Source organism: Diadema antillarum, unplaced genomic scaffold, assembly GCF_040938485.1.
Source record: "Diadema antillarum isolate AM-2024a unplaced genomic scaffold, OU_Dant_1.0 seq00000016_RagTag, whole genome shotgun sequence".
In the NCBI taxonomy this organism is placed as follows: Eukaryota; Metazoa; Echinodermata; class Echinoidea; order Diadematoida; family Diadematidae; genus Diadema; species Diadema antillarum.
In genome coordinates this window covers 619271-634245 of record NW_027271136.1, presented here as the reverse complement: position 1 = coordinate 634245, position 14975 = coordinate 619271, and the positions used below count along the sequence as shown (strand labels likewise).

The 14975-nt window shown below is 38.5% G+C and overlaps 1 protein-coding gene across 1 annotated transcript in view; it reads left to right on the top strand.

Annotated features, from left to right (window-relative positions):
* Nucleotides 1-6323: 6323 nt before the first annotated feature.
* The window catches only part of LOC139725147 (serine/threonine-protein kinase/endoribonuclease IRE1-like), a 45936-nt gene continuing 37284 nt past the window's right edge, over nucleotides 6324-14975 (top strand). The window contains exons 1-3 of the mRNA XM_071636236.1: nucleotides 6324-6713; nucleotides 9929-10140; nucleotides 10839-10971. Coding sequence (XP_071492337.1) covers nucleotides 10018-10140; nucleotides 10839-10971 — 256 coding nt within the window. The 5' untranslated portion in view covers nucleotides 6324-6713; nucleotides 9929-10017. The remainder of the gene's footprint in view (nucleotides 6714-9928; nucleotides 10141-10838; nucleotides 10972-14975) is intronic.

Genomic DNA, 14975 nt, shown 5'->3' with positions numbered 1-14975 from the left:
TGCCAATCTTCATCATACTGTAACTACTGTATTAAAATGAATTATATAAAATCTTATTTTTGGATTGCAAAAACTTAATTTGTTCATTTGCATTTTGATAATCACTTATATTTTAATTTAAACTATGTTTCAGTTGTGTGGTTTGATATCTATATTTGTACATATTTCAAATCATATGTATATTGTTTAGATTGGCATTAGTTTTGAATTTTGATATTCTAACTTCAATCTAAAAAATGTCAACAATCCTTTTCGCACACCAGTAATCGCGTTGGACGTGAACTCCGCGGGAGGCGTTTTTTTTAAAGACGGCACAGATTGGGGCATGGCGCGTGTTAAACCTATGGGAAAAACGTTGGGTTAGGGTTTTTGGTTATGGTTAGGGTTAGGGTTAGGGTTGGGGTTAGGGTTAGGGTTAGGGTTAGGGTTAGGGTTAGGGTTTGATGGTTAGGGTTAGGATTAGGATTAGGGTTAGGTTTAGGGATAGGGTCCCCGATAGATTTTTAGTTTCCCCAATCTGTGCCGTCTAAAAAAAACACGCCCGCGGGAGGTGGCAGCGAAATGCTATAAGCCACCAACTGGAATAGTGAGGAAATTCTTCTCGGCACGCAATAAAATAGTCTACAATCTCGACTAGGAATCTTCGCGGTTCGCTATTATGAAACGCACAAATTCCGTATATAGTTTTGATGTTCGTTGAACCGAAAATGAAAACAAAAATCAATACAAAAAAAAACACCAAAAAAAAAAACAAAACAAAACAAAAAAAACCCAAACAAACAACAACAAAAAAAAAAAAACCCCAAAAAACAAAAAGGGCGTGTTTATCTGCAAACAGTAACTTTTTGATTGTGGCGAAGTTTCGTTATAGTTTGTTATTCCAAATGTTTGTTACTCCGAAATTGAAATCCTTTCGTTCATCAAAAAGATTCCTTCACCCGAAGGTTCGTTGATCAGAAGTGAAAAAAGAAAGAAAGAAAGAATGAAAAAAGTGCGGTGGAATTACGAACCTTACTTCATTCTCGAATCAGTAAACCTTTGGAATAACAATTTTTTTTTTTCAATTGAATAATTCAACAATAAAAAAAAATCTGATTTTTATTTGGAAACACAGGGTAGGACCTACCAAATATATATATATATATATATATATATATATACATGTATATATATCATAAAACCTATATAAACCACGTGTATATCAGATTATTGGTCTTTTTTGTTATCATTCATAAAAACAACATGCAATGATGACTTTTCGAGGGACAAAGGTTTGCTGTTGTGAAGCGTCGAACAAAAATATAAGTTTTATTTGATATTGTGGTCTGTATGATATACAAACCTAATGGAGACAATAGTTTGCCATCCGAATCATCTATATTTGTTCGTTTGCCATCAACTTCAGTGAAAATGATTATGTGAAACTTGAGTTCAAAAGATTCAAAAAACAGAAAAAGCCATGCACAAAAATTACATTTACAACATTTGAAGAGTCAATTCAATTCAAATTGTATTCATCTATAAATTCTTTGATGCATACAATCATTAAAAGAAATCGATGCAAATACAAACTATATTATTATAAACATAATTACGGAAACATTTACATTAATTTTGAAAGCGGAAAAAAAAATAGCAAGTGTACAACGTGGATAAACGGGTGCACGTCACGAGATACCGATACCCACAAGTCATACGGCCCACGAGTCATAGCAGAGCTCACGAGTTATAAAGCCCATGAGTTACTAGTATACAACTCACGAGTCATACAGCCCATGAGTTCGACACAAAGTATACAAGGCCCACCGAGACCGACACATTAAGCCCCGTATTCTGTCGAACTGGGCTGTTTTTACGTATAGTGTCGAACTCATGCATGGCTTTATTTGCCTTTGTGTCGAACTCATGGGCTGTATGACTCGTGAGCTGTATGATTTATGGACCTATTTTCAATGTCGAACTCGTGGGCTGCAATACCATGACTCGTGGGTGTTGGTCTTGTGGGATGACCCCGTATAAACTATATATGTTTCAACAAATTTATTGTTTTTGGAAAAGAGAGTCTGGCAGGCAAAAACATTTAACTGAAAAAAGGTATCTATAGGAGCACACAAAAGAACACACACACACACACACACACACACACACACACATACACACACCACTGCCACCACCACCACTACACACACACACACACACACACGATCGCGGAAAACGACAGAAACGACAAAGCGCCAAGAAACATCGGGAAGGGATATGTATCACAGCTCTTGCAAGGAACTTTTTTTTTTATGCCTCCGCAACGAAGTGGCCAGAGGCATTATGTTTTCGGGTCGTCCGTCCGTCCGTCCGTCCGTCCGTCCGTCCGTCCGTCCGTCCGTACGTCCGTCCGTCCCGTTTTGTTTTTGTCGATATCTCAAGAACCGTGTGGTGGTTTTACATCAAACTTGGTATGAGGGTATATCCTTGGGGGATAATACTTTGTGTGGATTTTAGGGTCACAGGGTCAAAGGTCAAAGGTCACAGGTTATTTTGTGAAAAAAAAATGAAATTTCATGTTTTTCTCCATATCTCGCAAATGGTTCAAGGTATCTTCATGGAACTTAGTATATGGTATGCTTGTACCGATGGGCAGTGATTATCTAGGGAAGTTGGGGGTCATGGGTCGAAGGTCAGGGGTCAAAGGTCAAGGTCAACTCCTCAAAATATCACTACTTTCCTTAGAATGCAATATGCCTGAAGGTTTTTTTTTTTTTTAAAAAGCTTGATGTATGGCATGTATTACCCAATATATATTTTTGGGGAAGTTTCTTGCCAAAAGGTCAAAGGTCAAAAGGTAAAAGGTCAAGTGAAAGTGCTTAATTGCACTTTTTCCTCCATATCTTGAAAGTAACTCAAGGTATCATCATGAAACTTACATATTTATGCATGTTCAACCTAACAGTGATTCTCTTTGGAACTGTGAGGTCAAAGGTCAAAGGCCAGGTTTAGATAATGCTATTTTCCCATTTGATACTGAAATTATACTTTTTCTCAATACCTTGAAAATTACTCAATGCATAAATACTTATACTTATATTCCCCAAATACCTGCACTCTGACATTTTAATCATTCATCCAATTGAACCTAGTTCTAGGAAAGTGAACATTCAGCACATTTGTGTCAAACCTGTCATTTTAATATTTTGCCAATTGTGTGAAACTGTCATCACACATTGTCAAGACATTGTACTATAGACCTATTAGGAGAACCATGCATTATGGCGGAGGCATATCAGTAGCCGTAGCGATATATCTAGTTTTTTATATTCACTGGTACTAGAACATGCAGTTTTGACAAAAGAAAGCCATTAAGATAACTTGATTAAAGACAAAACACAATTAACAAATTCGAATTTTAAGAACAAAATTAATCTTTTCGCTTGAATACATCAATAATTGGCGCATATTTAATCACTATCATTTAAAGTGTATCTTTGGCCAACAAATTATTTTGGATAATGTGAAAGAGACACAATAATTGCACCATCTTTGAGAGAAAGTGGGTCATTAATTAGTGAAATAATGCATCTCAAAGTTTCCAAACACACGGTGTCTGGAAGATTCAGGAACCGCTGTGGTTCCGTAACCCACTGCAAACAATAGGGTTTGCTGTAGTCTTGCTTCCCAGACCCATTGTGTTTAGAAACTTTCAGATGCATTTTTTCACTAATTAATGACCCATTTTTTCTGAAAGTTGGTGCAATGGACTACTGAAATGTGTCTCTTTCACATATCAAAAACATTTATTTTTTTTTTGGCAAAGATACAAACACTTAATTGGTCCAGTCCATATACGAAACAAATGCTTGTGCAAGAATAGTGAGAAGAAGCGTATATGAAATTTTCGATCGTCTATATAGGTATAGTACTATAGGATAAATAAACATTGGCATTTCTGCAAAATATATAATCATAATTATACTTCTTTGTACTCACTGCTACTAATTGAATACTTATAGAGTTGTCTTTAATACGATATATAGTTGAGGAAACTATGCACGGACCCGAGTCTTTTATAGAAGTGAACCTTGAGAACGTTGTTCTGCGATTTACCAGTATTTGTGATTGCGTGTATTTTTTTATATTAAAGATTATTCCTATAGAGCCTTTATGATCTAAGACGCAAATATCAAGCAATATACTGGGAATGAGTATTTCTCGATCATGCAAGAATATCAGATAATTCTAACACGGTCATATACTACTATAACACTATCCATTTTGGTGAGTAACATTAGGGCCTATAATAATTATGTGTGGGGAAATGCTCAAGTTATTGGTATAAAATGATGTAAATTCAATTTCACACACAAAAAAAAACTACAGTAATCATTGGCATATAATTTGCATGATATAATTTTACCTTAGACTGTACATGAAATCCTCAAGTTTTTAGTCGAGTATCATTGTTATCAAAATAAAATGCACAACGTTGCTTTCGTTTCATACAGACATCAGCTTTAGCATAATATTTATTGATGCGAACTATAACATCGAGTGTCTAGAGTACCAAAAACAAAATCTTTATATAATTGTCATTTGATGATCAGGTGATATATAGGTTTATGCCCATCATACTGAGATTGAGTAGTTGAAACAAAATATCTCTATAACGTGATTTTTCATACCTATATCGTCGGATGAGAACCAGAAAGGCCTTATCACAATCTTCGGGGGTATTGAATTATTGATATCATAATGCAGAGCCCGACTTCACATCATGGCGTCAATTCTAAATTTATTTAGTTTTCCGTAAAATGGTAAAAAAACTAAAACCACAACGGGTTATTTTGCCCTATATTTCTACAATGCTCAAAATCTGCCCACTTTTGATTAAACAAACTTTTTATTTCATTATAGAATTGATTGTTTCCACTCAAACCCCAGAAAACGATAGCACCCTTCTGGTTCTCAGCTGACGCTACATTGAGCTAGAACAGTTCCATGTTTTTTTACCCCAGTGGTGGTTCAAGTCAAATTGGGAAGACCGTCTATGCACAAGTTGGCGAACCTTCCAAAGAAGGGGCACATTCCATAGTGCAGGGACTGCGGGAGGGGGAAGTACTGCAGGGTCAATATCTCCCCCTTCCTCAGACGACTTTTCCCCGACCTTTTTCCCCAAGCCAAAGAATACTGTATTGGTTCCACCAGGGAGGTGCGTCTCACCTCCCTGGTTCCACTCAATGGTTCCATTGCCCTTGCATTCCTATATGCTAAGAAAGGGCATTCGGCTGCCTTGAAATGTATTTATTCTTTTTGGTTTCCACTGGTTTCTTAACTTGTCCTCGGAAATATTTTCTTTTACGTATACTTACATGAAAGTACATTTGTAAATCATATACTTGTACATAAATATTAGGCCAGGCTTTATATACTTTCTGCTGGGGGTTTCGCCCCGACCTGGGTGCAGGGAGTGCTGTTGACCCCTCAAGGAAAGGAGAATGTACATTCCAAATCAACAGTAACATTCTGCAGCCCTTTGTATGCCATAGTATGCAGTCAGTATGTACATCATCATCTCGATCATGCACATCATCCACTTCACTGTTCAGTCATCGCCGAGACCAAATTCCGGTAATAAACGGTGCATACTCTGTAATATGTATAGACTACACCGAGCTCATTCGCTCCTTCGTTGGGCAGTTGGTGGTCTACAACAGTCCAGGGGCCCGTTGCATAAAACTTACTGTTGAATTTCAATGGTAACTACCGTCAAAATTAGGCATCACAGCCAGTCAGCATCAAGGATTATAAAATTTACCGCTAATTTGAAGACTTACCGCTAGAAAGGAGCGGTAAGTCCAGCGGTAAGGGTTTTATGCAACAGGGCCAAGGGGCCCGTTGCATAAAACTGACCATTGAATTACAATGGTAACTACCGTCAAAATTTGGCATCACAGCCAATCAGCATCTAGGATTATAAAATTTACCGCTGATTTGAAGACTTACCGCTAGAAAGGAGCGGTAAGTCCTGCGGTAAGGGTTTTATGCAACAGGGCCCTGGGCTTGTACGCACGGTTGAGTTCCGTGGTTCGATCAATAGGTTCGATGCAAAGAGATTTTTCTCCTCCCCACCACTGCGGAAAATCTCTTTGGTTCGATGTCATCATCCCCCTCTACGACAGGAAAAGGACAGGGTGCATGCACAAAAAAAAAAAAAACACGAGTGAAAAACAAAACAAGTACAATGTACATACTGTGGTGCTCTGCTTGAATTTGTGCAGAGGGTACACACTGCTGTATTACACACAATCAGCTCTCTAGTCAATAGAGGTATTACACGTGTAACATTTCGTGGAAGGGATTGGCAGAGTAGGTCCAAGAATAGGAAAGATTCGCGACTACGTCTTACGCAATGTCAATGTGTTTGACTGCAACCCAGCTGTTGTGAGGTCAAGTCAAATGTTTTTGCTAAGAAGACAAAGGATTCTCGGAAGCGTTCTATCAGCTGTATTTCATTCCAAGTTGGTCCCCAGTTGATTCATCTATGACCAATCGTTGCCGAAGTAGGATTTTCGCTAATTTTGGCTGTTGTCCGTCTCTAGCTGAGTCTGCACTGAGAAGTGAGAGCTGAGACTTCCATGCATGAGAGTGACGAATACGAGAATCATTTCGACACAGGTACCCAGGTCACAGGTGTATGGATTGTGTTGTTTGCGGTTTGTGATTGTGTACGGCCACCTAATTAGGTCTACTCCATTCTGTTCTCACGTTCACCACCTTCACTATTCAAAACGAATGAGGGGCCAAAGCTAACGCCATAACGATCTCTCTGACGACCAAAGAGAGATGTGCACATGCACGCGTGGGTGCAAATGAAATGGCCTTTCTTTTCTTCTCGCTGATCGTCAGTGTTGTAAATGTAATGTTAAGTAGCTGTTCTAACACACTGACAGGGGCCGCCTCGCCTCGGCACTTCACTCACTTTTAAAGCAACATTGGCCAAAACTTGTCCGACATAGCAATTCATGAAATTCATCATTAGGAACCTACATCAATCATGTGTAAACAAACAAAGACAAAGTCAAAGGATGAATTTGCATAGGGGGGGGGGGGGGGGCATTTTTTGAAGCGCTTTCTCAAATATTTTCTTTCTGACAAAAACTTATATTCATACGCTACTGAAATCCTTGCATCTGATTGGCTGAGAGCAAATTTGTCCAACAAATTTATTAGACATAACGCTTTACCTACAATGTAGACTTCTATTCATTAAGGCAACTGCTGTCTACAGAAACATTCCAATCAAATCCAAACTTAAAACATATCTGCTCCTTTCACACTGATGCTATCAAATTGCTGTCTATAATGTTCGGAACAATTGTATTCTTTATCTGGTATGTGTTTGTTGTTTGCCATTTTCTTTCTACGTTGTCATGTTTGATACATTTGTATATCTATAGATCTTTTCATTTTTGAAGCGCCACGAGCACGGAAAGGTGGACCTGTGCGTTATACAAGTGGCCACTATTATTGAATTATTATGAAATGCCCCTTAGGTGACCAGAATGGCCCAGCAAATAACACCTTATGGGAAAGCATCCATGATCATTGGTTTGTGTTGAATTTATTTCTAAGTTACAACTTAATACAAGTATCGATATTGCCAAACACCATTACCCTTTTTGCTGTCAGATGGATGTGCTGGCAAGCACCAAAGATTAGGACCCTACTTGAATAATCTCGACATCACAGATCAGGGTGGTCCACGAGTCACGATGGGTTTGAGCATGTCGCTGCAACATCAGGGAATAATTTTCCTTCTCAAAATTGAATAGCAATTTTAGTTGATAGTGATACATTTTGAACAAAATGGTGTACAAGTCTATGCAATGAAATTGCTATGCAAATGATATTTTGCATATAGCAGTCATACGAAAATGCATAGCAAACTGCTACGCGATACCAGGAAAATTATTCCCTGAACATGCTCGAATTCTTATGCAACATCCATGGAAATTGGCAACATGCTCAAAATAGAATGTGATTAGACATAAAAAAATGTTCAAAACTTTAGAAACATCAAACTAGGGGAAGTGTGGGAGAGTTGAGCCACTGGGAGAGTTGATCCAGGCCACCTCACATCTTCATAGTGACTGACAGCAGTCAGCTGCTGCCATTTCTTGTTCATGCCTATGATTAACTATATACCAGTGTATGAGGCAGCGACGTTGGACGAAGCATGACAAAATAGTCAAAGAAAAACCATTTTTGGTCACCAAAAGTGAATGTCCACTTGTCAGATATGTGGTTTTCTCTCACACCTATGGTAGACGATAAAGTGCGAATCAGTTTGATTAGCAGATAGTCTGTATATCATTTGTTTCTTTCAGCAAATTTCAACATGTTTGGTGTGGTCACTTTCATAGGTTTTGAGGGTTAGTTTAAATGGCGACTGTGGGGAGAGTTGTGCCAACGTGTCGAGGGAGAGTTGTGCCATGGCTAAACCGTGTATTCCAATGGCTCAGCCCTCAAGTGGCTCAACCCTCCCTTCAAGTGGCTCAATGAGTGTCATTTTTTGGTCAAAGAAATGGGTCTGCAATTGGATGAGGTGAGGAATATTGGAAAGGTATGTGGTGTTCTCGCCAGGGGTGACGCCCTACAGGCGGTTTCTTCTCCCTAACACCAACAGTTGACTTATTACGCAAATCCAATCAGGGTGCATCTAGAAATCCTGATCATGTGATCGTAGGTGGACCCCAACAACATCCACATTATCCATCCGATGACCCGTAAGTCAAACAGATGCCCCGCCCCCTCTGTTTCCATTACACCATCTTTTCTTAGATAGGTTTCCATAGTCATTTTCTTTTATAAGCCTGAACTTCTTGATATGATATGTAGGGACTGTAGCATAGTGGCTCAACTCTCCCAACCCCGTGGCTCAACTCTCACCACATCAAGGGAGACTTGAGCCATTTTGCAAAATATTTTTGTCGAAGTGTCACCCCCAAGTTGTTTGTGCTAGGTGTCTTATTGGGCTATCATATTATGCCTGAATAGTTGTAGTATATACCAGCAAAGGAATAATCCATAAATTGTGTATAGTTATTGAACAATATCAATAAATGTAAAAAGTGGCTCAACTCTCCCACACTTCCCCTACTTAGAAAGTATGTGTGCAAAACATGAGACAGAACATCGAACATAGCAGCACAACAGGGAATAATTAGTTGTGAAATATTGCATGCTCCGCACACATACAATTTCATCAATATTCTCACCTTCAGAGCTTGCAATATGCTCAAATTTCAAGTTGTGGACCACCCTGCGGATGTTCAATCCCAGTGAATTTAAAAACTAACATACAATGTTGATAAAGATGACCTTTTCCTGCTCATGTATCCACAAAGTGGAACCCCGAACTAGCTAATTGGGAATGGGTTTCCCACCTATATGTACAGTGTCCCTCAAAAGTTTACTCTGACATACACTATACATGCTAACCCGATGCTGTGATATCACAATATTGGGACAGTATGTACAGTACAGGACACGGATGTAATCTATAACTTTGTAACAATATGGCATAATATTTAGATGATACATAGATGCTGACTATTGTGGGAAGGAACATGCATACACTGTACGTACTAATGATCTATATGAGGATTTTTAACTTTCAGTAAAGAATTAATGTTCAAGTCTCACAAATTTTTAAGGCAAATTCAATGACCTGTCTATATGTATGTGCTATCGATTTATGACCTCCCCAAATAGCACATCAGGCCGACCCTCCTGTTGAGGCTAGAACATTTGAAGTGTCATTCTTTTGTGTGTTTTTTTTTTCCCCCGAAACGGAAAAGTGAAAAGTCATTGTGTAAATGATATTGGCAGTTTGTGATAGTATCTCTGTTGATGCCATTCACTCATCTGTTGCTCACAGATAGAAACAGCTTGCAAGGATGCTGTTGCTTTGAAGCAAGTCTATGGTAGTTGGGATCTTCTTGCTTGCCTCTTGTCACTGCGAACGAGATGAGGAATGCCCTCATCATGAATGAGTTCGTGACTGCCGTCGTCATGGTTCTCCTCGTCCTCTGGCTAGCTGTCTGCATTGTCCAAGCATCGTCCAGTAGCAAGCATCATGGTCAAGGCCAGGTATGTCTGTCGCCTCTTGTGAAGATTCTATTCTTCAACATCAGTTTACAGCATAATTATGAGAACAATTTACATTCTCCATGTTACCCCTTAGGTGAATCTGTCATCAACTACAGTTGTATTTATAATGTGGGGTTGTGGGTGTACTGCCTTAATCCTAATATGATACTTCAGAAATAATAATTCTAATGATTTTGAACAATCTAATGAAGACTACCTCTGCCTTTGTTTCAAACATGTAATCTTTGGTTGCTCTTTGAATAAGACAGAAAATGATGTTATTTTTCTTTTTCTTTTTTCTTTTTTTCATTGTCCATCAAGTATTGTGTATTTCCAAGTCTGAATGTGAAGGAAATGAAACCTTTAAATGTGTTGGAATGCCACATTTTTCTTTTCCTCCCACTGGTCTGATCAGGAATGGAGTCAATACACGGTTGCAGTAAATACGATTTGCATTCCAAACATTAACAAGTTTGAAGTCTTGTATTTGATTTTTCTTCTACCACCCTGTTTTTCTTATTTTACTCTTTTCGTTGAATTCTACTTGAACATGGTTTAGAATTGCCCTTTTTATAGTTCATATGATCTGTCTTCCTCATACATAACATCTAAATTGCACAGTGATAAGGCAGTGATCAGCGGTGTACATAAGAAATTGCTGGGGCTAACAATTTCCCTCGTTTTATGGTCAATTGCAGGGGGACTCCGGACAGGGGCGCCTGACCATACCCTACACGGGACACGATGGTCTACTCCTTGTGTCCACTCTGGACGGCAGCATGCACGCTCAAAACCAGCGCACTGGCCAGACCCTGTGGACCCTTAAAGAAGGTACAGAGCTGTGAAACCAGAAATTTTTGTTTGCATGAAACTTTCACGAATTTTGTGTGGAGCCAAGATTTGCAAATGTGTAATGCACACAAAAAATTTGTTTGTTTGTTTGTTTGTTTTGTTTTGTTTACCTTCAAAATGCATTGAATGCCAGGAGTAATTCTTGAAAGTTTCATGCTGTGAAAAAGGCCGTTGGCTCCAATTCACAAAAATTTCATGTTGCAAATTTTTGTGATTTTACTGTATGTTGTACTTTTGTCCTCTCACTCTCTTAAAAAAAACACAACAACAACAACAACATACTGTAAAAGTGGAAATTTTTGCGGTGTTGAAATTTTCGCGCATTTCGTGCAACCAGAAACCAGCGCGAAAATTACTGCACGCGAATATTTTTGCTTGCCATATGTTCCTGTGCGTGATGTCTGGATTCCGCGGAATTAAAAACACGCGAAACTCTTCTTACCCGGCCAAGCGCGAAAAATTACTCGCGCGAAAATATCCACTTTTACAGTAAATGATTTGTAGATTCATGTATGTGACTCCTGTATATGACAGTGACCACATACACAGATTATATAGTGAGAGATATTGTTTTAGAAGGATTGAGAGGATGAGGTTCTGCAGAGAACGTTGTTACAATTGTACTTTGAAGACCTGGTAGAATGGAAAGAATGTTCATTGCGAAGGATGGCCTGACTGGGATATATTTGACAATTTCCATAAAGAATTGTGCACGTCTTCATACACGACACACGCAGTCGAAGAATCATGACTGGAGTTGAACATTACCAAAGAGCATACAAATGTATGCTTCCGTGCACACATTAGCTGATGGGCAGTTCTTTTCTAGCAGACCTGCACCAATGGCGATACTGTAAAACACAATATTTTTGCAGCATGAAAATTTCGCGAATTGGAGCCGACAGCCTTTTTCGTGGGATGAAATTTTCGCAAGTTGCCTCTAACATTCAATGCGTATAGTGCAGACAAAAACTTTCATGTGCATTTTAATTTCACGAATCTTGGCTCTCGCGAATTCGCGAAATTGAAATGCACGCGAACATTCCTTGTTTTACAGTATTCAAATGTACCCTGGTGGGAAGTGAATGAAGATCAATTAGAGCAAGCCAACCTTCCCATTGCATAGTGTCCCTACACTACTGGGTCTTTAATACTGTAAACGAATTTCGCAAGCGCCAATATTCGCGAAATTAAAATGCACGCGAAAGTTCTTGCGTGCACAATATGCATTGGATGCCAGTGCCAATTTGCGAAAATCTTGTGCTGCGAGAAAGGCCGTCGCCTCCAATTCGCGAAATTTTCATGCGGCGAATATATCGTGTTTTACAGTACATTGAATCTTGTATTGCTCAGTATTGACCATTGCATGTGAAGCTGACATATTAAAGGCATGTTTGAAATGATCTGTTGGTCATCTTATGGGCAGGTCAGCCCTTCACCTCATGGGTCATTGCTTTGTGAATTGTCACTGTTACAACAACAGGACTTCTCCAATGCCAGAACCCCCAAGGTGTGTTGTGATGCGGTGGGATTCTGAAAAAACATAAAATGGTTTGAACTGAAGACATATTCTTGGAGATGCTAGCCATTGTACAAGAAGTTTTTCCTGATAACAAGAATGATTGCCTAGGATTTGCCTTCATACAGCAGCAAATATTAAACACAGCTCCTGTAAACTGGATTCCAAATATCAAAATACAAAGACCAAGTAGGTGAAATGAATTGAGTGTTATTATCTCTGTGAGAGATAAAAATGTTTGCAACTTTGATTACATTAGTACACTTGCCTATTCAGTAAAGAAGATCTGTAATGTGTGTAATTCATTTTATGCCTGACCTGAAAACATGACTCTTTTTCTGGCAACCAGGAAACAAAAGCTTTCACATTTGTATCAATTCGTGTATTCTCCCTGGAAATCTTGAACTGCAGTAAAAACTTGATATCCTTTTCAAGGAGACACCAACCAGCAAAATCATCAAACTCTGGATGGCTACCCTTTCAGGCTAAGGCTGTATGGCCTCTTCAGTTGTGGCAGTGGAAAATGTGCGACATTTCACTTTGATAAAACTAAATCTCAGCGTCAGTGTCAGGACTTTAGGATCCAATCAGATGCTGATGAAGTCCAGTGCCACTCTGTTTCACATTGACTTTGCTAAGTAAAGCATGGAGATTGGTAGAAGTTAGTTTGTTAAGATTGGACATGCATAATTATGTGTAGAATATATTGGAATGTTATAGAAACCTGAAGTTTCACACATTTTCACCAAGCAATGATATAAAGTAGCAATGACATGATTAGATGAGATGATTGTTATGATAATGATAATAGTAATGATAATGATAATTATGATGATATGTTTTTTCATGCACTGCTAAATACCAGAAGTAAAAAGTAGTTTCATAGTGCTTTATAAAATTGGCAATAGAAGGTTGCTTTGCTTGACTGTGAATACTTGACTGGGAATAAATCTAATTCAACAAGAACAATAATACCCATTGAAGTACAAATAAAAGATATGATAGTAGCACCTCACAATCCTTCCATTGGTTTGTGCACTTATGCATCTGATGTTTTTGATCAATGATTTTAGCCAAGACAAATCTTAATTTGAAAGATAGACATTTTTTCTTTTTGATCTGATATTAAAGAGGAAATTAGAGAAGATAAGTGTTCAGGTCAATGGGGGACCTGGGACATAATGACATCATCACTTATAATTTGCATATATGAGGATGTGACGTGTATCAGTGTTTAGTGGAAACATGCGATACTTACAGAATTCCATAACTTTCACATATCATGTCATAATTTGATAAACTTCTCACCATTTTGTCTGTATGATTTTACACAGTTTATTGAGCTCAATTTTGAACATGGGAGTCCTATTAAGACATTATAGTTGTACATGTATATTGTACTACCCAAAATTAACAGATTTTGAACATTGAGCATGGCAATGCATTGTAAAAACCATTTATTCATGTATGTGGACACAAAATAAGTGTTTACACTTGTGATCCGCATTGCCGTGCCAAATCGGTCCACTTTTTAAGATTGCTTTAGTGTTTTAAAACCCTTGTGATAATTTGCCTCATGGACTGTGTGTGAATGGCACACACACACACACACACACACACACTCACACAAATCAAGATTTTGCATCCCATCGCGCAGCTCCCCTATACCAGGTCTGCACAATAGAGTGCCTGGATTCATGCTACTGTCATTGTCTAGCCATGTACAGTTACAAGATTTAAAGCACAGTCGGTAGCTGAGTGATTTTTTTTTTCTCTTTTAATAGATTGATTTTTGCAATGCACTCCTAAAACCGATAACTCTTGTGTGTGAATAGACCGAGAGTGGAATTGTACATGCATGGAAATATGGAGAGGGCAATGATCAATTCCTCTGACTGGAAACAGCTGCTGATCGGTGGCTGCTAGCTGCAACGGTGAAGACTTGTGCAAATATTCACTCACGTCAGTCTGTTTAATGAAGAGGAAAACTTGTGCATTGTCTTTGATAGTGTACAGTGTGCAGCATTTTGTGCTTTCTGGGTTGGTGGTGTGTACACCTCATCTGCTTGCATCCGTATTGTAGTAGAATATTACTCTGCTCACACTCACAATATTGAGTGAGGGAATTTCAGACGTAGCCATGAATTTCCAATGATCTTGATTTATGATGATGTGGCCACAAGGAATGAATTCAATGTTGAGCGTGTAATACAAAAATTGAAATTTTTTGTGGTTCATTTATCGGCAGCTGTTGCTGATGGGATGAATTTAGAAAATAAGTTTATAACTACATTAGAATTACAATGTGTGTTGTAGCACAGGCGTTGATGTTAAACTCACATTGAATACTCATCCCATGGAGATTTATTTCTAGACAATATACAAACAGTAATCATAGAAAGGCTGACTGGAAACACAGTGGTGCTTTTACATGAAAATTTGCGATAGAAAATGTTATTTCAGA